This window comes from Carassius auratus, unplaced genomic scaffold (assembly GCF_003368295.1).
Source record: "Carassius auratus strain Wakin unplaced genomic scaffold, ASM336829v1 scaf_tig00038189, whole genome shotgun sequence".
Lineage (NCBI taxonomy): Eukaryota > Metazoa > Chordata > Actinopteri > Cypriniformes > Cyprinidae > Carassius > Carassius auratus.
The window spans coordinates 343-25,578 of NW_020526427.1; the positions used below are offsets into that span (position 1 = coordinate 343).

General features: G+C 36.1%; 1 protein-coding gene across 1 annotated transcript; it reads left to right on the forward strand.

Moving 5' to 3' along the window:
* The first annotated feature begins 14,112 nt into the window (after positions 1-14,112).
* Positions 14,113-25,179, forward strand: LOC113083468 (potassium voltage-gated channel subfamily KQT member 3-like). The gene is made up of 15 exons (XM_026254522.1): positions 14,113-14,126; positions 14,319-14,409; positions 14,489-14,615; positions 15,145-15,317; positions 15,623-15,796; positions 16,831-16,941; positions 17,648-17,743; positions 17,844-17,938; positions 19,474-19,500; positions 22,494-22,729; positions 22,994-23,099; positions 23,598-23,729; positions 23,915-24,010; positions 24,302-24,386; positions 24,463-25,179. Exons 1-15 carry the CDS (start codon positions 14,113-14,115, stop codon positions 25,003-25,005), a joined length of 2,106 nt encoding a protein of 701 aa, XP_026110307.1. The 3' UTR covers positions 25,006-25,179.
* Positions 25,180-25,236: the final 57 nt, after the last annotated feature.

A 25,236-nucleotide genomic window follows, 5' to 3' on the forward strand; every position in this document is an offset into this window, starting at 1 on the left:
ATAAGGGATTAATGACAAAATTTTCATTTTGGGGTGGAGAATCCCTTTACAACTATAAATAAGTATATACACAACTACAAGTTATAAGAGAGTGGACACACTATAAACATATATGACACAATGAAATAACTTTCATAAACATAGTTTAAAATATTATAATTTCTTTATTTTTGATCACATACTATATATTTATAGTATATGTAGAGCGAGAGAGTATTAAACATTGTAATTCATTTCAATTATTTGCTTTATTATACAGTATATATAGTTTAAATATTGTAATATATTAATAGATATTTTCAATAATTAATCATTTGATTTTCAGGCTGCACCTCTAGAGGCGAAATTAGCTGTATTGCAGGATGGGTGAGCCAACTATTGGTAACTTCCTCTAGATAATTGCTTCAGTTGTTCCCATAGTGATGGGTGCTTGTGGACTATCAGCTGATATGAGCAAATTATATTCAACCAGCACAATTTTTATGTCTCTGTCTGGCATCTTTAAACTTTGACAGGTCAAAGTCAAAATGTGATGGGGAGTTGTGTAGTGAATAAAAGAGAAGAGTTTGTAAATGCCTCATCAGTGAAGTGATATAGTGATGGTGGGTAAGGCTGGGCAGTATGTAGAGTTTGTACGATATATCGATATATTTATTTAAGTGATACGGTGATTTATATCGCTATACAGTATTTTGATAGGAGGCTGGGTGCTAAGAAAATATAGTGGAAGACACCAGACTGAGCTGCTGCAGAGAAAATGCATCATCCAATCTGTTCTAAACATGTGACTAGCTTTATGTTAAGGGCTTTAAAAACTTGTAAGAGACAGTATAGTTTATAGTTTCGTTATGTATAGTTTAAAGCGGCTTGCCCCGTCAGATGTTCTGACAGAAAGGCTGTGTGTGCCGCTGACAGAGACTCTACCCTGTTTAATGTGTTTGAGATGTGCCATTTTCCTTTAATGCATTACTTACACGTTACTGGTATACTCTCTGTCTGCAAATGTTAGAATGTCATGGAATATTTCCATTTTGCTGTCAGAAATGTATAAGCCCTCTGCTTTGGCAATTCTCTGCTAAGCTTCACAGACTTCATTTAGAAAGAGCATACGTGCCAAACAGACTGAGCACAATAATTCTAAAGAAAATACAAATTTTGTGTAAATATTTGTAGTTGGACAATAAATGTGACATGTAGATTTTTAAACCAACAAGTAAGTGTATTAGTATGATGGGGAAGTTGTGGGCTAGTGGTTAGAGAGTTTTACTCCTAACCCTAAGGCTGTGGGTTTAAGTCTTGGGCCAGCAATACCACGACTGAGGTGCCCTTGAGCAAGGCACCAAACCCCCAACTGCTCCCTGGGTGCCACAGCATAAATGGCTGGCCACTGCTCCGGGTGTGTGTTCACTGCTGTGTGTGTGCACTTTGGATGGGTAAAATGCAGAGCACGAATTCTGAGTGTGGGTCACCATACTTGGCTGAATGTCACTTCACATCACACATCCCTTGACATATATATGTTGCTGATATAGATGTTATATATATTGAGATATATTAATTTTTGTTCATATCAGCCAGTCTAATGGTGGGACGGGATCAGCAGAGCTGCTTAGCTTAAGAAAAAAGAGGGTTTTATTTCATATGTCCATTATACTTGCTCTTTAAAATTTGACAGGATTTGTCTGATTTTTTAGCATTGAGTTCTCACTTTGACTTTGGCTATTGATAAGTGACCATCAACGTACAAGAGCGAATTGTAAAGCATATCTCAGAATGCAGAAATTCCTTGATCTTTATCTCACGAAAGAACATTACGCTTTTCTTGAACACACAGAAGATTAAGCTGTCAGCTTGATGCATAAGGCTGATTTACTCTGAAGATTAAGATGGTGACGTTAGTGTTGTGAAGAGTCACTGGCTTAATTAAACTTTCCATGTGCTTCATTAAAATAAGTTTTGGAAAGGTGTCAGGCCATGTATGAATAATGGTTCAAGCAGACTAAGTCAGGGTAATGATGATTAAATGAAACCACGCACTTATGTTACCTTGGATATGTGAAGTCAAAACCTTCAGTTGGACTGAGTTGTAGGATCTGATCATAGCTTGTGGGTAACGGGCCAAGGCCAATGCCTGCACTCTTGGCTAGAAACTCTAAGTGGAATTTGATACTGGCAGCTACATCACACTAACACAAGGAGCTCAGCAAATACATAACGTCAGAATTTATGGAGGTTGAATATGACAAGCTGCACCATTTCCGAATGGGATGGAGGTAGCAGTTTAATGGTGGATGTGGAAGGTTGATGTGGATTGATTCATAAAGTGGAGAGCTACTGGTATCCTCCATCACAATTTCACCCTTGAGAAAAGCGCTTCACCCAGGGTTGCTCTGGGCAGGCGTTTCCTGTCATAAATATATTGTTAAGTTGCTTTGGGTAAGAATGTGTCAGCTGAATGACTAATAAAATAACATGCTGTATGGATTCAAGAGGGCCAGTGAGGAGTGAGTTGCAGTAAACCAGTCTAGTAGCGAGTGGCTGCCGCAATGCAACGATAACTGAAGGTCAGTTGGACATCTAGGATCCTGGTGGTGATGGCTGTATGACCTTCAACCCGTAGAGATAAAGAGGACATGTGGGGGAGGTTTTGACTGGTTCAGAGGGGAGCTCAGTGTCTTTCCAGTTTCACTGCTGATTAATGTTGATTCACAGCTTTCTACAGTAAACAGAACTGTCTACTCCTATTCAACACAGAGTTGATCCCACCTAATCCATTCTGTCCATTGATCCAGCCGTTATCCATAACTAGAACAAATGTATATTTAAAGGAACAGTCTCCACATTAATTTTCAAACAAACCCTTTATTCGAAATATGTTGCATTTGTTTTCAAGACAAATTATGTTTATAATTCTAAAAAAAGTAATCGATATTTATGTTTTTTACTTCTTTCCCCACCTGGGTTTTTTGTTGTTGTTGTTTTTTTTTTTTCTCAAGTTGCCAGCCACCACCAGCTTTTTTATTTATAATTTTAACAAAATTTTCATGAGCCCCAGAATATTTGTTGTATGAATATGTTAAAAGAAAGAACCGAGCCTCTGGTTTAAAAAAAACAAACATTTTGTTCTAGCTTTGTACATTCATTTTATCATCGCTTGGATGTGGGCAAAGCAACATTTTGAACAAAAAGCTGAAAAAATTATGTTTTTGTGAAAGACTATGCCTGGATCGGATTCAGAACAATTATCAAAACACAGAAGGAGTAGATTGAAAGCTTAGTCTCATAAATGACTGAAATTTAGTCAGTGGCAGGGAAAGAGTTAAAAATCTTGCAGTCCCCGAAATTACTTTTACTAAAGTGTAGCCAACTACCTTTTTAAGAGTATTGTACTGTGAAACTTCCCAAGCTGCTCATAATTTAATAATACAGTTAAAGCTGGAGTATGTTTTATTGACTGTACTAAAGCATAAAAATACTATGTGTTTACAGATAATCTACAATTTACCCAATATGATTTTGACACCCCAGGTTGCCAGTTAGTGGAAAATACAGCGTATTGCAGCCATGGAAGCTAGCAAATGAATTGGGCCAGAGATCATAGATTCTATCCAACCTAAATAGCCACGACATCCAACTAGATAGCTCTGTTATCTGAGCAATATAAAAATGCGGATAAATCAACTCATCAACTTACAGTTTAAGGTTCATAGCTTTCCATTGTTAATTGCGCTCATTCCTGTTGCGTGTCCTCAAACTGGCAACCTGCATAAGCGTGGAGTCTGAGGAGGAGCAGGCAGAAGAAACAGCTCTGTCCAATATTTAGAATTTGGCCTGCAGTACTCATTTCAACTGCTAGCTGGGATTTCTATGCTATTCTAGCTGTTTCTGGCTTCAAATAATTAACTCAATTCAAATAAAAATTTGTAAATTCGTTTTCTTACAGTTGCAACAGGTGATTTACTTTAGTTTCCTTTTGCCTAAGCAGCAGTTTTACAGTGGGATGAAACTGAAAACACTAACGGCAGTATCACCTCACACATTTGCAGAAGGTGCAAAGTCTCTTCCTCCTAAAACTGCATTACCCAGCATTCTGAGGCCACATGGTGATTCCTCACCTCTAGTTGGCCTCCTCGGCAAGTGTGTGTAAGTGTGTGAGTGTGACCTTCTGAGTCAGATTAAAGGTTAAAGGATTTGTTTCTCAAAGTGAAGGAAAATCCATTTATGTCATATATGTACAGCTCTAGGCCAGTGTACTCTGTCTCTTTCTTTAACACACAAACACTTAGAATGTGGAGGTGTAAATATGTTTGTGTGAGCACACGTGCTGTGTGTGTGCGCTCTCTGCAGTTCTGTAATTCACAGATCATTTTATCACGGCAGGTTGTTATGTTAGTCAGTGAGAATGGAAATGGCGTGCTGTCAGATTGGGAAATCCCTCTGTATGTGTGTGTGTGTGTGTGTGTGTTCAGATATGTGCCAACAAAATAATGTGTTCTTCTTTTTGCTTAGCAAGCTTGTTTGTCAAACTGAATTAAATATGCTGGAGAAGGTGGTTAGCTCACGGGACATGGTGCTCATCTGGACAGCTTGAGTTTAAATATAACATTTCTCATTCACATTCCCTCTCTTTCTTCTTATGATTTAACGTCCTTCTCTCTTCTGAACCTATAAATAAAAGAGACAAGAATCCACAAAAAGGTGTGCATAACAATAATTCTTTGCAACAACCAAATAGACTCCAGTTAAAAGACTGAACTGTGGCTTTTACAAGTAATTTGGTTTGTAAGCAAACATAGCTTTCTCCTGGAAACAGATTCTCACTATAATATGTGAGTAGTGCAGAGTAAATGTTGCCTGAAGCAAGGTGCATTTTTTGTGTGTTGCTCCACTCACATATTCCAGTCCTCATGTCATCTTATGTCTATAGTCTGTTTTCATTAGTGGGACATTTCCCATAAAGAGGCCAAGAATTAAATGGCAGTTTGCTGATAAAATCTTTAGCCTAATAGCCTAGTATTATTAATATTTATTGCAAAATAGTTAAATGGACATTGTTTGTACTGTAGTTGGATTTAAATTGAAATACAAGTAAAATTATTTGAGATTCAAAGAAATTCATTAGTGTATTTCAATAATATATTATTTTTTTAATATGAATGACACACTGAAGTGATATTTCACCGCAAAATAAATAAATAAATACAAATAAAAATCTGTCATCATTTTACTGATCACCCTAATGTCATTGTAAACCTGCATGACTTTCTTTTGTGTAACTTAAAAGATATGTGAAAGACAGTGGTGTCCAAACATAGATTTTTATTGTAAAGAAAAAAGCTTTTTCAATTTATTCATGTTTTATTAACGTTTTATTATGCATTTAACATATAGGGCCCTATTTTAACGATCTAAACACAAAGCGCACAGCGCAGGTGCACTCAGGGCGTGTCCAAATCCACTTTTGCTATTTTAACGACTTTATTTAAACAGGTTGTCCCTACTCTCTTAATGAGTAATGGGTGTTTTTTGGGCGTAACATGCAATAAACTAATCAGAGTCTCATCTTCCATTCCCTTTAAGAGCCAGTTGCGTTCGTGCCATGACGGATTTGCTATTTACACGGCGGAATTTGGCAAGCGCAAAGACAGAACGCGTCTCCAAGATAAAACGGAGCCGCTCATGTGCAAGCAAATAGATAGCCTTATTCTGATACATGTGAAGACTATCCATTATGACATGTAGGCATTTTTATATTTAATTAGCCTACAAAAAAATTCTTATGCATTGCAATCCTTACATTTTTGGCATGTTTGTGTGCTGCTGTGCATCCCTGTGTTTAATAAGCAGCGTGTACGAGCGTTGTGGACCCGCCGATACTAACACGCTCTTTAAATAACAAAGAAAAAACATTGCGCCAGATTTTAGACCAGGTTTGAGTTGAACAGGGAGATGTGAACGGTGCTGGACTGAAACTAGCAAACACACATGGGCTGCTCCTTGTGTCGCATTGCACCGGGTGTATGATAGGGCCCATGGAGGATTTTCAGAAACTATAGATTATACTGATAAATATTTAAAATGTGAGAGAATTTTATATGTAATTTTTTTTATATATTAAATTATATTCATTTTTTTTAGTAAATGCTGGAAACTGTAAACAGAATGTCATGCTATGGTGAGATAAACACACGGAGAAGATGAGGTTGAATGCAAATCTCCTTTAGATGTTGGCATTTTCTAAACCTGTTAACTTTTAATTAATCCGGAAAGTAAACTCCTAAAGACTCATCAGTACAGCAAAAGTAAAAGTAGGTACTCTCTGTATAGGTGGATGTAACCTGCTGAATACAGAATTCGTTTGAAGCATTTGAAGGGAGGCATAAAATGATCTACCACTGATTGATCTTGCTGAGTTTAATGAGGCCATGAGCGCCGACTCTGCCACACACACACACACACACACACACACACACACATATATATCTGCCTGAGTCAGGTCTGTGTGTGTAAAAGAGTCCCCAAATGTACTGGACAAGCAACCAGGTCCAGTTCCCTCAAGCTCCAAATCTTTGCCTACTTTGACAGAATGACTTGCAGTAAGTCTAAAATGCTGCTTGTCATGTGAAAGAAGCGGTCATTCAGCAGACCTTTTTATCCAAAGCAGCTTACAGAACATTTATTACAGGGACAATCTCCCAGGTGCCTTGCTCAAAAGCACAGCAGTGATCGCTCATGAGTCATTCTGCTTTCTGGCTCCGAGTTTTATGCGGCATCACCTTTCTAAGAAGTTTTGTCGCTGTAAAGTACTGGTGAAGTAGTGAATATGGTCAAAAGTGAACGGCTTGATGTAAGGATATCAGGGGATTCCTTCCTGTTTGGAGCTCTTTATTAGATCTGTTCTTTATATGATCTGTTCATTTCTTCCATATATTTAAGCTAAAAGCTCTGCCAAATCATATTCTAATCTTATTCTAGTTTTGCTTCAGGACACCCAGTTCAGGATTCTACGTTAGTGAATCAGTGGCTATGCAAAATAACTGTAAAAACATCTTTAAAATAAAATATTAGTTAATTAAGTTTCTGCATTATACAGCCCTGCATCTTGAAAAAATTAAATAAAATCCCCCGGGGGCATGGCTTTATTACTGTAGTAACTCTGTAACATCACATCCTTTGTTTTTCTATCAAATGTATTCTAACTAGTTGGTTGAACTAAAATATTTGGATATATTATATATATTATAAATGACCTCACGTTAGCATCAGGTTTGGGTTAGTTCACCCAAAAATTAAAATTAAGCCATAAATTACTCACCCTGAAGACATCCTTGGTGTATATGACCAATTTGAAGTTATTTAAAAAATCGTCTTTGATCTTTCAAGCTGTTGATCTTTCAATGCCACTCAATGGGTGTTGCAGTCCATCGGTCCATGAGAAGTTTAATAAAAAAGTGTATCCATGAAAAAAAGTGTTTTACATGGCTCCGGGGGGTACAAATTTGTACAAAAGCTCTTTGACTTTTGAACTCAGAATAACTTTATTTGTCAATCTTACTGGATCTAGTTCAATAGAACGTGATGGGGATACTGGAATAATTGTATCTATTTATGATGTATCTATTTATGATTTATTTATTTAAATAATTGTACTTTTACGTGGCCAAAAAAAATGCAATAATTTGGTATAGATGCTGCTAATCACCATGTGTATTTATTAATTATTTTTAGTTTTATATTCTTAATGCATGTTGGAGCATTTTTTCATTAGATTTTATATTATTATATTTTTAATACTGATTTTGTACAGTAGTACATGTTTTAGTTTTAGTGTAGTTTTCATTGAGCAAAGTGAAATTAAATCTTGTTGATACATGCATCCCACATGTACAGCTACCTACCTACCAAATAACATGAAAACATTGGACATTTTTTATACTTGGTCTATAGTTTATGTCACTGTCACTAAAACTATGTGAACTGTTCTGGACACTTTTAACTTTTGCTTCACAGAAGAAAATGTCCTTAAGTCCCACTCTACCCTGTGCTTTAATGCACTTCTCAAAATAACAAAAAGCTGTCAAATGTCAAAAGTTTCAGTTTTAATGCCAAGAAGAAGTAATGTAATTTAAATAACCAAATCTGAAAAGGAGTGAGAAAATATTTTCAGTTAGTCTATTTCATGTAATTTAATACCACTGAATTGGATCAAATAAGATCTTCACCTTTGTTAAAAGTGAAAATGCTATGAAATGCATCATATTTTGTAAGAAAAAAAAGAAAAGAAAAGTGTGATTGGCAAGAGCAATATTTTTGGAGTAAGAAACAATTGGCCAATATTGATGTCGGTCAATGTTATTTATATTTATGTTTATGAATATTATGCAAAATTATTCCAACACTGACTGGATAGGAAATTGACTGTTTAATGCAGTTGGTATAGCCAATAGTTCATCTTACAAGCAATTTTTATAATAATTGCAGTCATTTTATTGCTAGTTTTGAAAAGAGCAAGTCATGCAACCTGTCCATGTTGGCCTGATGCTAACTGTGCACGTTATATGGTTAGTTGCATTTTTTTATTTGGATTTAGGATTTTTTTATAGTTGAGTAGAAACATGCAAAGTGTGTTAATAGTAGTGAATCAAATGTTCGCTGAAGAGTTTGTCTTTAGATGTTTCTTTAGATATGTCCACTTTTAAAAACTCTTCTTGTTAAAGCGTTTTCTCCGATCAAACAGAAGCACTCAAATGTATTCTATGGAGTAGAAAATGGATTTAATTTGATTTAAAAATAGCATCTTTCGATATATCTCAGTCTTTTTCTCTCTTTATTTGCTATAGCCACTTTACTGCCTCCTCAAGCACACAGTCATGTGACATGTATCCATGGTAACATTGCCTTGTGCAGCGGAGGAGGGCTGCTCAACTGTCTGCCGATGAACATACACACTTCCAGCATATTTACACCACTCAGCCTCCTCACCGCACAGACACACACTTACACGCACTTCTAATTTAAGCAGTTGCTGTGCAACCAACAGCAAACAAAAATAAGGGAGTAAGTGTCAGAGTGTTTCCAAAGCATGACACAGGGATGTACTCCACAGCTTCTGTTGCTCAGCAACTGTCCCAAATTAGAGCCACAGCTAAAAGTGAACAAACAGATTATACCTACACAGGAAGACTGTGTGTTTGGCTTAAACATACATTACACCTTATGCACATGGAAATGTGGAAGTATATGCGTTTGGTATGTGCATGAGTGATTCTTGTGCCGTAGGCAAGATGGGATATGTAAATGCTCTAAAAGGTACAAGTATCTTTGTTAATGTTGTTTTGTAAAAGTACTATCTACATATATTTGCTAATAAATAAAATAAATTTAATTTATTATATATATATATATATATATATATATATATATATATATATATATATATATATATATATATATATATATATATATATATCATATATATATATATATATATATATATATATATATATATATATATATATATATATAGTGAGTGAGAGAGAGAGAGAGGTAAAGAGAGAGAGAAAATATATTAATAATACACATTTTTATTTATATTAATGTTTAATAGTATGTTTAAATAATTATTTATACTAATTATTCATATTATTTATATCTCTAATGGATGTTTTTGTATTATCACATTGCATTTCTGACATGAACTAAAATATTTTATAGTTTAAATATTTATTTTATACATACTATTATATATTTGATAAAATACTTTTTATAATTTAATCACAACTCTCCAGTTTAATCTCAGTGGATGTTATCACATTACATTTCTGACAGTTTTTATAGCATTTCACCTGTTTACTAGGAAAATTCACAGAACACTGAACTGAATTGGTCTTGAAATCAAGATAGAAAGAAAGAAAAAAAAGGTCAAAAATCTTGTTTGGCTGTTAGATTTAGGAGACTATCACAGGCAGACTTTATGCAGCCTGTCATGTTGAATTTAAATGGACAAACCTTTTTTGAGATGAGTGTTCACTACAAAGCTTTTACATGTTCATATGCCCCAATTAAAGAAAAAAACTGAAGAAACATTAAGCTACTATAGTTTGGAAAGGGTTACAAAGTCCATTTCTTGGCCTCTGTTGAACCACAGTGCAATCCATTACCTGCGAATAGAGTAGTGGTGAATATTCCCAGAAGTGGTTGACCGGACAAAAATTTCTCCAAGAACATGGCAGCTCCTGAAAGAGGAAGTCTAAAAATTCCCAGAGCAACAGCAGGCATCTCAAGCATGAGCTTAGGTCGGTGTTCAGGACTCAAATCGTCATTTCAGTGGCTGAAAGGAAATTAAAGTAAAGTTTTAGAGTGGCCTAGTTAAAGTTCTGAGTTGAATCCTATAGAGAGGAAGGGGGACGTGAAGAAACAGTTCACACTTGAAGATCTAGTTTGTCAGGGTTAAAAGAGAGTTTTTCAAAGGAGAATGAGCTGCTCCAGCAGAGACAAGCAAAGCTCTGAACAAACTTTTGGAGGTGTTTAGTTGCAGTTGTTGTCATCCAAGCAGATATTAGGTTTAATATGGCAGTTACTTTTTCACAGGGCTGATATGAGTGTAGGTACACTATATTCATTTTCATATAACAATAATACGTTTTTCTCATTTAGGTTCTTTTTGTGCAACATTACATTTTGTTTCCAAAACTACAACCATTAAAAGATATCTAAAATGCACATTTTAAGTTCAGTTTGTCTGAATAATACTAATAACCCTGCAGCATACATATTTTAAAATCAGACTAAATAGACCTGGAAAGCAATTTTGGGTGGTTTTGAAGCTCTTGTCTGCACATGCTTGCTGCTTTGTGCTCAGGTCTCCGGTGAGAGCTGTAATCTGCTGTTCCCTGAAATCAGCAGAGAAATACTGTGCTTTTAACATCCACCTCACTAATAACCTCTAATGGTGCTACATCTCTCTCTCTCTCTCTCTCTCTCTCTCTGGCTCCTTCTCTTTTCCTCACAAGTACTACAGAATAATTCACTCTAGTATCCAGCATGCTCTGGAGCAGAACCGCATGGCTGTGTGTGTGTATGTGTGTGTTCTATTATAAAGTTTGATGTGTCCTGTTATGACTCACCTCATGTATTGATGCTCCCATTACAGCCAATATGCCCTCAACATCGATCAGACAAACAGCCACACAAGTTACACACACACATTCTCCTAGATGCACATGTACACATAACTCTTACAGCATTACCAAGACAGAAAACAGGTATAGGGAAGCTTCCATGACAGACCCTCTCGTTCCAAGACATGCATGCAGTATTTTGGGTTTCCTCCACTTCTGCATTTCTCTTGAACTTTATGTTTTAGACCCAAAAAGAGACTGAAATAAGAAATACTGTAGAATTTTGTTCTGCAGAATAGAGTATATCCCTCGTGAACAGCTTATGTTCTGAGTTGTGAACAAACGTTCTTTCAGTAAAGTTAATAGAATGTTAATTGAAAGTTATCTGGTATTTTTCATAGAAAATTTTTGGGAAACGTTTAGTTGGACATACGTCTAACATTTTATAAATGTTTCTGCTTTTTTCAGAATGTTCAGAGAACATTTACATAACATTCCCATAATGTTTACCAAATAATACAATGGAATGTTCCCTTAAATGTTCATATATAACCAAAAAAATTTTTTTTTTAATATTTAAAAAGCTGGGCCTCTATGGTAAAGTATAACAGTAGAAGATTAATTAGTAGTAAAAGCACTGATCATGTTTACCCCGTGATTAATATGCATTCTCAAAAAAATATACCTTCTCTCTGCATGCCGATGGTCTTATTTGGTTTTTAGTTAAAAACTACACACTGCATAGTTGCGTTCAATCTGTGGAGTATAAAATGTTCCCAGATTTTATTGTGTCCACTTACCAACTGAATCACTATTGATTGGTGTGAATTGCTCTCACCAACCTCTATATTCAACAAACATCTTTAACAATTCTTTGTAAACAGCACTGAGTGGGTCATTTTATAAACAATAAGATTTTCCTTTTTGGATAAAAGAGTCTGTGGAAACATACTGGAACTTTTAAAACTTCCTGTCATTCCAAAATGAGCTTTTATGAAACCAAGCTGCACAAATGACTTGTTATAAACATCCACAACTTTATCAGACAAATGAAAGCATCCACACGTGATGATGCCTATAGAAAGATCAGACACTTGTTGCTGAATTTTTGTTTTGTGTTTTTTTGTCTTATGTATCTTGTTTTTTTGGGATTGTGTTTTTAAACGTTTTAGTATTTTTCCACAATTTTCTTTTGTTTTCCTTTTCTTTGTTTTTCTTTGTTTTTTTGTTTCGTTTTGTTTGCTTGTTTTTTTTTTTTGCTTTGCTTTGCCGTTTGTTTTTTGTCATTCTCTATATTGGGTAATTCTTTCATTGAAACCAAGCTGCAGAAATGACTGAACTCACGGAGAATGTCCTCAACTTTGTAACCTCAGACAAATGAATGCATCAGCACATGACTATCAACGGTTACACATCAGTGATGCCTGCTGGCTGATCACATATGATACATGTATCTTGTTGCTGGAATGCAGTCATCTGATTTGATTATGAAATAAGACACCACCATTATTTTTCAGGCTTTGACATAATAGACCTCACAAACATTTGATTATGTAATATTATATGCATTGCTCACCTCACACCAAAAATTCCCTGTGAAATTTAAAAAAGGCACACAAATGTCTAACAATAATTATGCAAAAATTATTTGTTTTATTTTTTGTATTTTAAATAATAATAAAATATTTTTTATTGTGTGGATAACACTTTATATGTGCAGATATTTATCTCAAAACACATTCGCTTTATAAATTTTAAGCCTAGATAAGTTATATATAATCATATTTTTTTATAATCATCTCTACATTCTAGGTTGTTGAGCAGTTTTATTTCTTAATAGCCCTTTTCATTAAGAACATCATGATTTTTTACAGCACCCTGAGAGTCGTGGCATTCCATCGTTCTGTTGAGGGAAGCATTGCTCTTCAAGAAAACCCTGCACACTTCAGTCGACACGCAGTAAGAGAGAGAGCTGTATCACCCTTATAGGTTCATTGTGTGCTGATGCTAAAGGCTTTCACTGGAGACCAGATGCTGAGCATGTAGCAGTGTGTATGGCTGTGTATATGTGTGTATGATGAAAATGTGTAACCATGGAAACAGCACAGATATAATCAACAAATGTAAAACCATAGAAACTGCCAACAGGTCAACTGATGAATAGAGTGAGACAATAAGGGAAATATGTGAGTCTGCATGTGTGCTCTGATGGATGCCACACAGTACAACTAGATTCCCAGACGTAACAAAACAACACTGCAGAAAACATCATCTGAGGGCAGTCACATGCATACACAAATCATTACACATGTTTATTGGTTGGAGGCTGATCTGAATGTAAGCTTACTGTCGATTGTAAGAAAGTGTTGGACTGAATAGTTCAACTGAACTGCATACTTTACCAGAGATAAGTATGTAATTCCACTAGAAGTGAAAAAAAAAAAAACTTTTTGAAAAATGAGACATACATAGGCGAATAATAAGATAAGCATTGATTTATCACATAGATAGGAATCATTTTTTATTTCATGCCAACTTGTTTTTTGCTGAAAATGGTCTTCTTCACTCTTACTCTATTATGCTTCTTTATGGTGTCTTTTTTGTGGAGCATGCAAATCATATTATGGGTTTCTAAAGACGTGTGGGCGAGTAAATGATGACAGAATTCAAAGTTTCTTTTCAGTTCTCATAATTAAATATCCAGGTAAGCGAGCACACCATGCGTCTTTGTCCGGCTTGATATTCAGGAAGGAAATTGAATGAGCATCCTATACAGTATACAGCAGCACCACGTTTCTGATTACCTGATGTAAAAAAATTAAGCTTTTAAACCTTACCAGCTCAGCATCTGGTAATAGGATTTGTGTGCAAGTGTGTGTGAAGGGAAGTATATTCACCAGCCCCCTCTGCTGGTAAAATTATACCATGAGCGTTTATATCTAAAGGTAGCAGGTCTTTCCAAGAAAAAAAAAAAAAGAAAAAAGATTTTATCATGACTCAGCTAAGGTATCCATAGCAACTAAAAAGATCTTCAATTCCATTTTCCCCTCACAGCTCTTTTTATCTATCTATCTATCTATCTATCTATCTATCTATCTATCTATCTATCTATCTATCTATCTATCTATCTATCTATCTATCTATCTATCCACACACTGAATGAAGCTCCTGCTCACTCTCTGTTTTCTGAATTTCTAGGTTTCTGATTGTTTTGGGATGCCTGATTCTGTCAATTTTAACAACGTTCAAAGAGCATGAGAAAGATTCGGCTCACTGGCTGGTGATTCTGGTGAGTGTGTGCCTTCTGTTCATAGTCTGTGAGATTGAATGGTTGAGAGGAATATGACTGAATGTTTCTCGTCCTGTAGGAGACATTTACAATCTTTATTTTTGGAGGCGAGTTTGCATTGAGGATATGGGCCGCCGGCTGCTGCTGTCGATATAAGGGCTGGAGAGGACGGCTCAAATTCGCCCGCAAACCGCTGTGTGTCTTGGGTGAGTTAAACACACTGACCCAGACAAACACAGTCACACTGGAACATACACGCACAGTATGCACATACTCAACTACATTCAAACATTTGGGAGGTTTTTTTTAAATAAAGTCATTTAATTCAGCAAAGACACATTAAATTTATCAAAAGTGTTCTATTTCAAATAAAAGATGTTTTCAGAACTTTCCATTCATCAATAATCCTGAAAAAAATGTGTTACAGTTTCCATAACAATATTAAGCACCACAGCTGCTTCCAACATTGAAGATAAGAAACGTTTCTTGAAAATTAAATCAGCATATTAGAATCTTTTCTGAAGAATCATGTGACACTGAAGATTGGAGTAAAAATGCTGAAAATTCAGCTTTGCCATTGGAGGAATAAATTAAATTGTAAAATATATTCCAATAAAATTGTATTGTTTTAAATTGCAATAATATTTCACAATATTGCTATTTTTATTGTATTTTTTAATCAAATACATGCAGCTTTAATGAGCATAAGAGGCTATATGTTCTCTGTGTTGTCAGATATCTTTGTACTGATTGCTTCGGTGCCAGTGGTTGCTGTACGAAACCAGGGAAATGTGTTGGCCACGTCGCTGCGCAGTCTGCGCTTCTTGCAGATCCTTCGAATGCTACGAATGGACCGCCGCGGAGGTACCTGGAAACTGCTGGGATCTGCAATATACACACACAGCAAGGTATTCTCACACATGATGTGATGTACGCCAACAGGTCATTCCCTCTTGATCAACATCTAAGAGCACGTCTTGCTTGTTCAAATCATGTCAAGCATGCTCAAATAAACCCATGGGGTCGGCAATGTGCACACAATCCCAAATAGACACACAGCAATTCCTCAAAAATGCTATGGTCTGCGATACACAGACATTCAAAGTACATACGCAAGCAAAAACAATCAGATATCAGTGTCTGGTGATGTTTGATCTCAGTACTGCTGTGTGTGTGTGTGTGTGTGTGTTTCCCGGCTGGTGTGTGCGGTCAGGAACTGATTACAGCGTGGTACATCGGCTTCCTGTCATTGATCCTGGCTTCTTTCCTGGTGTACCTGGTTGAGAAGGATGATGTCACGGTAGAGCCATCATACAGCGAGGGCCCCTCAACAACACCAGCCCCACAGGACTTTGACACCTATGCAGACGCCCTCTGGTGGGGACTGGTGAGAAAGACACACTGCACTTGCATTCAGAACTGATCTATCCATCTATGACTAGAATATTTATGTATAATATATATACAGTTCCACCACTCTATTGTACAGTAGCACCATTTTTTTGATACTCCATCATTTTTTGAGATGCTCATTTTTAAAATTCATACACTTTGAAGGCCACTTTAAAGTTTGTACCAAGCTGACATTATTATTATTTTAATTATTATTATTTTTTATTTTTTTAAATCTTCTTCTTCTCCTTATTATTTTTAAAGCAAATATGTGTAAAAGCAAATATATACATCATCTGAAAGCTGAATAAATAAACTTTGTTTTATTAGGATCAGACAATATTTGGCTGGAATAATCTGGAATCTGAGGGAGCAAAAAAATCGAAATACTGAGGAAATCTTTAAAGTTGTCCAAATAAAGTTCTTAGCAATGCATATTACTAATAAAACAATTGGTTTTTATATATTTATGATAGGAAATTTACAAAATATCTTCATGGAACATGATCTTTGCTTAATATCCCAATGATTTTTGGCATAAAAGAAAAATCGATCGTTTTGACCCATACAGCGTTTTTTTTTTTCAATCTTTACAAATATACCCCAGCGACTTAAGACTGGTTTTGTGCTCCAGGATCACATATATTATACTGTAGCTTGACTGAATAAAATCAGCTCTACAATTATAATTAAGATACATTTTGTTAGCATTTTTGAGATGCTTAAAAGCTTTCCTCCATGATGAAAACCAAAAGTAAATTTAATAGAAAAGAAAATCTGAACCATTGTGTCACAAGTTCAAAAGCGTTTTTCTTTTTAAATGCACAGCATTTCTTTTGACGACAGCTCCATTAACACTACCATTTGTGATGGTTTTATAGCAGCCCCATTTATACCACCTTTGTGACACTAAAAGCAGCTCCATTAATGCAACCTTTTTAATGGTTTTACAGCTCAAGTACTTTGATAGCCTCTTAGCCGTGTTAGCCTTAATCACACTGATGACATATGATTTCACTCTTGTGTCAGATCACCTTGACAACCATCGGTTACGGTGACAAGACCCCAAAGACGTGGGCAGGGCGTCTTCTGGCCGGGACCTTCGCTCTTATTGGTGTGTCGTTTTTTGCTCTTCCAGCAGTGAGTACAGCTTCTTTTTTGTCTAAAATGAATTTGTGCTTTAACAAATTATAGTGTGATTGCGAGACTATCCACCTTATTTTTAACGTAAGAGCAGGTATGGCCATTTGTAACTTACAGTGTCATCTGCTTCCAGTTATTATTCTAGCTCGACAAAATATTATATACAAAATATTACTGACACAACTCATTATATGCATCTTTAACTACACAGTGTCATGTGAACAGCAAATCAGTCACTGATATCAGTCTCCCAAGACTTAACTCTATTGAAAAAAATATAAGCAATTTCTGGTTAGGTACGTTTTGAAGCATTGAACTGGTTTGTGATGGTTTGTTTTCTAATTGCTTGTTTTAAAAAAAAAGACCTCTAACACTATTCTTTTTCTATTCTATCTACTTGTTTTCTTATTATATATATATATATATATATATATATATATATATATATATATATATATATATATATATATATATATATATATAAACACCTTGCTACATGTACTGCGTTCGGCTAACCGAGACTTGTCGTAGAACTAGCATATTATTGCTGTTTTGCTGGTTTCGAGCATTTCTATTGTCCTCATTTTGATAAAGCGTCTTCTAAATTACTACATGTAAATGTAACATCATTTGGTTGGGTATGATAGTATACAATTTAAAAAATAGCCTACCAGTTTAAGCTGAAGTCTGGTTATGTTTGTAGGGTATTCTCGGTTCTGGGTTGGCTCTGAAAGTTCAGGAACAGCACAGACAGAAACACTTTGAGAAACGCAGAAATCCTGCAGCTTCATTAATACAGGTAACCAGAAACCAACTTAAATCAGCATTAAATTCACCCCTTTAGGCTCATTCCTCAACTGCACATCTGCTTAATATTCAATACTGAATATTGATTTCAGGCTGCATGGAGATACTACTCCACCAACCCCGTCAGAGACGATCTCATCGCCACATGGAGATTCTATGAAACTGTGATCTCTCTGCCATGCTTCAGGTATCATACACATACATTGCTCAAAAAAAAATCATTTGAATATATTTTAGTTTACAAGGACTTGCCTTTATGTTGGTCATCATCATGATTTCATGTTATGCCTGGGATGTTTTATGATTTCACAGATACTCATGACAGATTTCACTTGTTTTATTCTCATGATTTTCATGCATCTCTTTTTAATGTTCATTTATTTTGTTTATTTCCATATGTGTGTGTGTGTCTGCATGCAGAGACAGCATCATCTAGAGATCTGCTAGAGGTTACAGGGAGGTACTCACACCTGTGCGTGGACAATTTCCTTTTCCATCCTAATTGTAAAAATTATTTGGTTGGAGCCTGAATACAAGTGTATTAATATAAGAGTAAAATAAGCAAGATTTGAGCAGATTTCTATCTTCTTAAAATGTGAAAATAGCTTTCAGTAAATCAGTGCAAAATGTGGTGCTTGTTTGATTATTTCTAGAATTAACGCAGTCTCAGATAATCACTACTGACTATCCGGGAGAGGGACAAATTTATACAAATATAGGTCAATTTGACAATTTTAAGAGCCCTGCCAAAAAAGTGGACACTACTGTAATAAATGTAATTTATATGTTGTTAAAAAAAAATCTTTCAAAAAACACAAAAATGACAGAATGCCTTCGATGAATTAATGAATGAGTTTGGGAGCAAGACTTATTTATTACTATTAACTAAAACTTTTAAATACATTTCCATTATCGGAAATAACACAAAAATAAAATAAGATTGAAATATTCAAGAAAAACATTAAATAGAAAATAGGAACGTTGCTTTGGCAACGAACTGAAACAAATGGCCAACTTGAAATAGATAAAAACAAAAACTGAAATAAATCTAAATCTAAGTCCAAATAGTAATTATTATTAAATATAAAAATAAAAGTCTTCTTTAAAATCCCTTTTAATGCAGCATTTATTCATACTGCTCCCTTACTGACACTTGGCATTGTGATTTCAGTTAGTAACTTATAACTAGCAACCAATAAGCAAACTATACCTTACACTATTCTGTTGATATGTTTAATAATTTCTGGGATGTAAAAGATTAAACACAGAATTATTGACCAATATTACCAGTTATATGAATATACTTTTGTCCAAGTGTATACCCAAACGCACTGCAAATGAAGAGAGTTTTGTACTCATAAATGTGACCCTGGAGCACAAAACCAGTCTTAAGTCACTGGGGTATATTTGTAGCAATAGCCAAAAAAACATTGTATGGGTCAATTTATGGGTCAAAAGATTTTTCTTTTATGGCAAAAATCATTAGGATATTAAGTAAAGATCATATTCCATCAAGATGTTTTGTAAATTTCCTACCGTAAATATATCAAAACTTAATTTTTGATAAGTAATATGCATTGCTAAGAATTTATTTGGAAAATTTCAGATGATGTGAAAACTTTAAATGATGTATAAATCTCAGTTTTGAAAAATTGACAATTAAGATTTAAGGGTTTTGGTGTTACCAAAACCCTAAACGTGTGTTGTTTCTATCACCTGCAGGAAGGAGCCTCTTGAGGTTATGGCTAGGTAAGTCACTCTCTCTCATTCCCTCGGTCTCTCGCTCACTATTTTAAAGATTTACAGCATCTCTGGGAAGTGTGAGATTAATGAATCTGCGAAATGTGTTTCCTTAAATAACTCCTAATAACCACCACCTCCATTAATTCAGTGCCAGAGGCGTAATGACCAGCAGTGCGTTCCTGTGTGTGTGTGTGTGAGAAAGAGAGAGAGAGAGAGAGATCGTGAGAGCTCGTTTCTCAGTTCGGGGACACGTGGACAGTAGTTCTATATGTGATATTACCGGGTCCATTAGAAAAGAGTGAATTATGGATCACTGATAGATGACGGTGTCAGAGCAGAGCGAGGGAGAGGGAACATGAGTGTGTGTGGGAGAATCTAATGGACGGCTGGATGTGTGACGTCTGTGTCACTAAGGAAAATGATAGGAACTGTTATTAGCGATCTAAGCATGAAGAGCCATGACAAAGATGGACTGCGTATATAATAATAAGTATCAGTTGTCCTTGACCTGGACACTGGCCTGACAGGCCATTTGTTAAAAGATGGAAGATTTACAGATAGAAACAGAGAGAGGGTTGGACTGAGTGAGTGCTGGGCTTGTATGTAGCACCTGACCCGATACCTGTAATCCATGTTCAGTCCAGATCAGAGATCAGATTCCACATTAATACTGCTAATACATTAGTGCAAAACACAAAGCTACACAAATACACACCTGCGCGAATATCCACATACACTGGGAAACTTGTAGCCTGACATTATCCCTACTGTTGACCCACCAAGCAAGTCCAAATGGAGAAACCAAACCATACAGTACATGCACACTTTTATTCTAATATTATGGTCTAAGACTTTTGCTTTTACTTCAAAAAATTTCTCCTCCTGAGTGTTGAAATCAAGAACTGTTTTTTTCTTCTGAACTAGTTCTTCATTTTCTTGATGTTTGGTTTTGCTAACTGTTCTTGAATGTCTAAATATAAAAACAAATAGAGAGTCCACATTTCTATTGCATTGTCCTCTTAGTCCAGTATAGTCCCATTCAGGAACAAATGACTCTTATGAACTGATTCTTTTGAGTGAATCAGTTGAAATGGCTGACAGATATGAACTGTTGACTGGCTTTTCATATGACAAAATGTAGTTAAAGATAAACCTTCAAAACAGTTTTGTTGTAATAAATGGTAATTTTTTGATAAAAATAATAAAAGTTACCAGAATATGGAGCCCATATTGGGACACGGAGATTGGAAACAATATTATATTGTTATAGAGGTTTTCTCATTCGCTCACAAAACTTCTTTTGCAAAGGTATTGCATTCTCCTAAGAAACTATGCATTTAAAAAAATGTCTGTATTCTCTCGTTAATGTATTTGCTTCCATTAGCACTGTTTCTCATTATTATTTCTCTTATTTCTGTTTTGCAAGGGCATGCAAATATTCTCAGGGGAAAGAAAAATATTTGTGAAAGATTAAAACTTTAATGGGGAACACAAAGTTTCTCAGGAGAATGCTAAAATATTTGCAAGCAAATGCAAACTTTATCATAGGAAAGCTAACACATTTTTTTTTTAAGGAACACAAAAGTTCGCAAGAAAATCCATTATTTAGCATTATTGTTTAGTTAAACTAATTATTGATAGAATGAGTTGCTTTTACAAAAGTGCTCAGTAAAATAATCAATTATGGATTAGCTTAGTTGAATCAGATTCCTTATGACTTCATTTCCTGACCGATACGTTAAGCCAATCCTTCACACAACCTTTCTGCACTTCAACATTTTTATTAAAACATTGTCTAGTATGCAGTTCATTTCAGGTCTTAACATCCATTTACAGTTATTTTGTTCCCACAGTGTAAGCAAAACCTGACCCACTGGTACAAATACACACACACACACACACACACACACACACACACTTACAAACAAAGCCAAATGGCTGGGAAACCTGCAGCCTGACATTATCAATGACCTACTAAAACAAGTCCGAAATGGAGAAACTGGACCATACACACGCTATTAAGTAGCTTGTGATATTATGCTCCATTCATTTTTTTTCATGTGAAATCTATGCATTGATTCTCTTCCTGTCTGTTCTCACGTTTTCACTGCTTTCCTGTATGTCCCATGAATCTACAACACACACACATAAACACACAAAGTCATTTTCAATCATTAAAACCTTCTCAGACCGTTTGAATCGACTGTAGACAGATTGTGTTTTGTGTGTGTGTGTGGGAAAGTGTTGTATCGGTAATGGTTGGTAATAAGCTGTAATTGTGGAGTATTTCAAGATGTTTCAGTCCCTCTCACCACTTCAATCTCCTTCTTTTCACTGTACTCAAGAGATATTGTGTGTGCCGCAGCACATAGACTGTGTGTGTGTCCATCCTTGGGGACCCTTCACAAGAGAATGCCCTGCGTTGTTTCTTTGGAAGGGTTCAGTTTCTCCTGCAGGAAGAGAGAGAGCGAGTGTGTGCGTGTGTGTGTGTGTGCAGGGCCGCATTAAGACTAACAGATTCCCCAAGGCTTTAGCTCTTATGGAGGGCCCTGTTCACCTTTGCCTATACCTACAGCCTGCATGCTCATATTAAACTAGAAAAGTAAAGTAAATTTATTTCTGTGATGACAAAAGTTGAATTTTCAGCAGCCATTACGACATTCAGAAATCATTATAACATGATTTGGTGCTCAAGAAATATATTTCTTATTATTATAAGAGTTGTTTACATTTTTCCATTTATTTGAAATAGAAGTCTATATATAAAGTTTATATATATAAACCATATGTCAATGGGGGAAAAAAAATATTTTGTTAACTTGACCTGTGTTTTATGACACTATTATCATCCATTCCTCTCCCATTTCTGATTTCTAACTGACAAAGACTCTGTTTTGTCTTTTGAGGAACACTCAATAAGAATTACAAAATGATAAAGAATGCTAAATGTGTTCAGAGCTCTGAGATTCAACTCATCTTTTATTCTGTCTCTTCTTCAGTCAGAAGTTGAGTTTGTTGGAACGTGTGCGGCTGTCGACCCCGAGACCGTCGACGGTCAGGGCTCGTGTGATGATGCCTGCTGCCAATCCTGAAAGTGTGTCAGGGAACTGCGGGCCAGCCGAGGTGGTTGAGGAGAGTCCATCAAAAGAGGGCAAACCAGCAGGGTTCAGTAACAGAGAGAGATTCCGAACTGCTTTCAGAATGAAGGCCTATGCCCTGAGACAGAGCTCTGAGGGTATGCCACACTCCCAAACACACACACCTCATTCACATACTGAAGATGCATTTACTCAAGCTGAATTCTTTAAAGTACTTAACTTTTAACTTGTGCATACTTAGAAAAAACAGTACACAGTACTTGAACAGTTAATATGCATACTCAATATACATAAATACACACTCTTAGCAATTTACACGCTAAAATAATATATATACTCCTATAAATGCATTATGTATACCAATGCAATTAATCTAATCTTGTTTTATTGTGTCACTGTAGATACAGGAGGTCTGCCTGACCCCACTCCTGAGGAGAGGGGCTTCCCGCCAGATATACTGCTGGAGGAGATGATTCCAACTCTCAAATTAGTCATAAGAGCGCTGCGGTACACAAATATTAAATCTCGTGTCCATAACCCTTAAAAACCACTTGTGATCTTTTTACAATTTTTCTTTCTTTATTTTTCTAATTCTCATTCTTTTGTTTGTTTTCTTTTTCTTTCATTCGTTCATTCGTTCGTTCTTTTATAATTGTTTCCAAATATTTTAAGCAGCACAACAGTTTTCAACATTGATAATAATAATAATAATAATTACTTTTGAACTAAATGAGAATATTACAATGACATGTGAAAGAAAAGACTGATTGCTGAAAATTCAGCTTTGTCTTCGCCAGAATAATTTATAATTAAAATATTTTGAAATAGAAAACTTTTCAGTTGTAATTGCACACCAAATATGTCTATATATTTTTCTGTATTTTATAAAATAGATGCAGCCTTGGTGAGCATTAAATTTACATTTATGCATTAAGCAGATGCTTTTATCCAAAGCAACTTACAAAAGACTTTAAAGAACTTCTCGATTTTTTTCTCGTTTTGTAGGATCATAATATTCCTTTTGAGTAAGAAGCGTTTTAAGGAGACTCTGAGGCCGTATGATGTCAAGGATGTGATTGAGCAGTATTCTGCAGGACACCTGGACATGCTCACCAGAATCAAATATCTACAGACACGGTAACACACACACACACACACACACATTAAACATACACATGCACATTTTCAAAGAAATATTATAGAAAACATTTAAATTACTTTATGATTATAAAATTATATAAAATGTTTCCATTTCAAATTGTTTATTGCATCATTTTAACTGTAAAAATAATGTGATATTTGCTTGTTTGCTTCATCTGTAGACTAGATCTGATACTGACACCAGGACCACCTCTCACTCCAAAACACAAGAAACCCCAGAAAGCACCATTTCCGTACCCCACCCAGCAGTCACCTAGGTAAAAGCTCACCAAACTTTAAGAAATATTTATTTTTATTATGTTTAAGACTATATGAGTATATATTAAACAAGCTACAATATTATTTTTGCTGGAGCATAATCCTAATAAAACCGCAACCTTATTTAATAATGATGACTAATAAATCCCTATATTGAATGAAGAGCTCTGCAGGTATATCATTTATTATTTATAATTTTGTATAATTTTTATTAAATTAAGTAGATGCAGCCATTCTCATTTATACACTTTTCTTCAGATCTACATTCCCTCTCCATTTTTCTCTCTTAGACACGAGTCCTATCTTCCCAAAGCAAGCCTGCCAGATCCCGAAGACCAAAGCATGATGGGTAGATTTGTGCGAGTTGAGAGACAGGTACTGCAATCTGACAGCTGGTTGTGTGGCTTATCTAAAGTTGTTTTGCTAAACACTATCGTCACCTCACTCACAGGTGGAAGACATGGAGAAGAAACTGGATTTCCTGGTGGACATGCATATGCAACCCGACCTCACAGGCCCCGGCCACATGACCATAGAGCGCTGCGACCCCACGTTGACCGTCAGCGTCGCAGGCGACCGCGTGTACTGCAGCTACGGCCCACCGCCGAACAACACACCGCATTACACACGCTCCGACGCCAACCCGCCCAGACCGACCGTCCTGCCCATCAGCCCACTGCCAAGCCACTCCCCGTCCTCCAACGTCAGCCAGTCGGGAGGCCGCAGGGTGGGAACGCCACTGTCGCTGTTGTCGGTCACTCACGAGGAGCTGGAACGCTCGCCCAGCGGATTCAGCATCTCTGCCGAGAAAGAGGAGGTCACGGGCAAGGCCTCAGGGTTAACAGCGGGGTCGAGCTGGGGCTGCGACCGGCGCTATTTAGCCGAGGGCGAGACGGATACAGACACTGATCCCTTCACCCCCAGCGGACCTGTTCCACCCTCATCCACCGGAGACGGGTTCCACTCCGATGGAGCGTGGGGAACACCACCCTAAAGACGCACTCACACACACTCACTCACTCACTCTTTCTAAAGACTAGACTCTGTACAGCACAACACGACACAGACATAATACTCGTCATATCTAAATATGTATCCACGTCACGCTTTACCCCTGCAAAGCAAAGAGCACTGCATGGAATGCATGCGTTTTATCTCTAGTGGTAGACACCGCAGATCATTGGCAGATCAAGACTGTGTGGTTATATTTGACTGGGAACTTTAA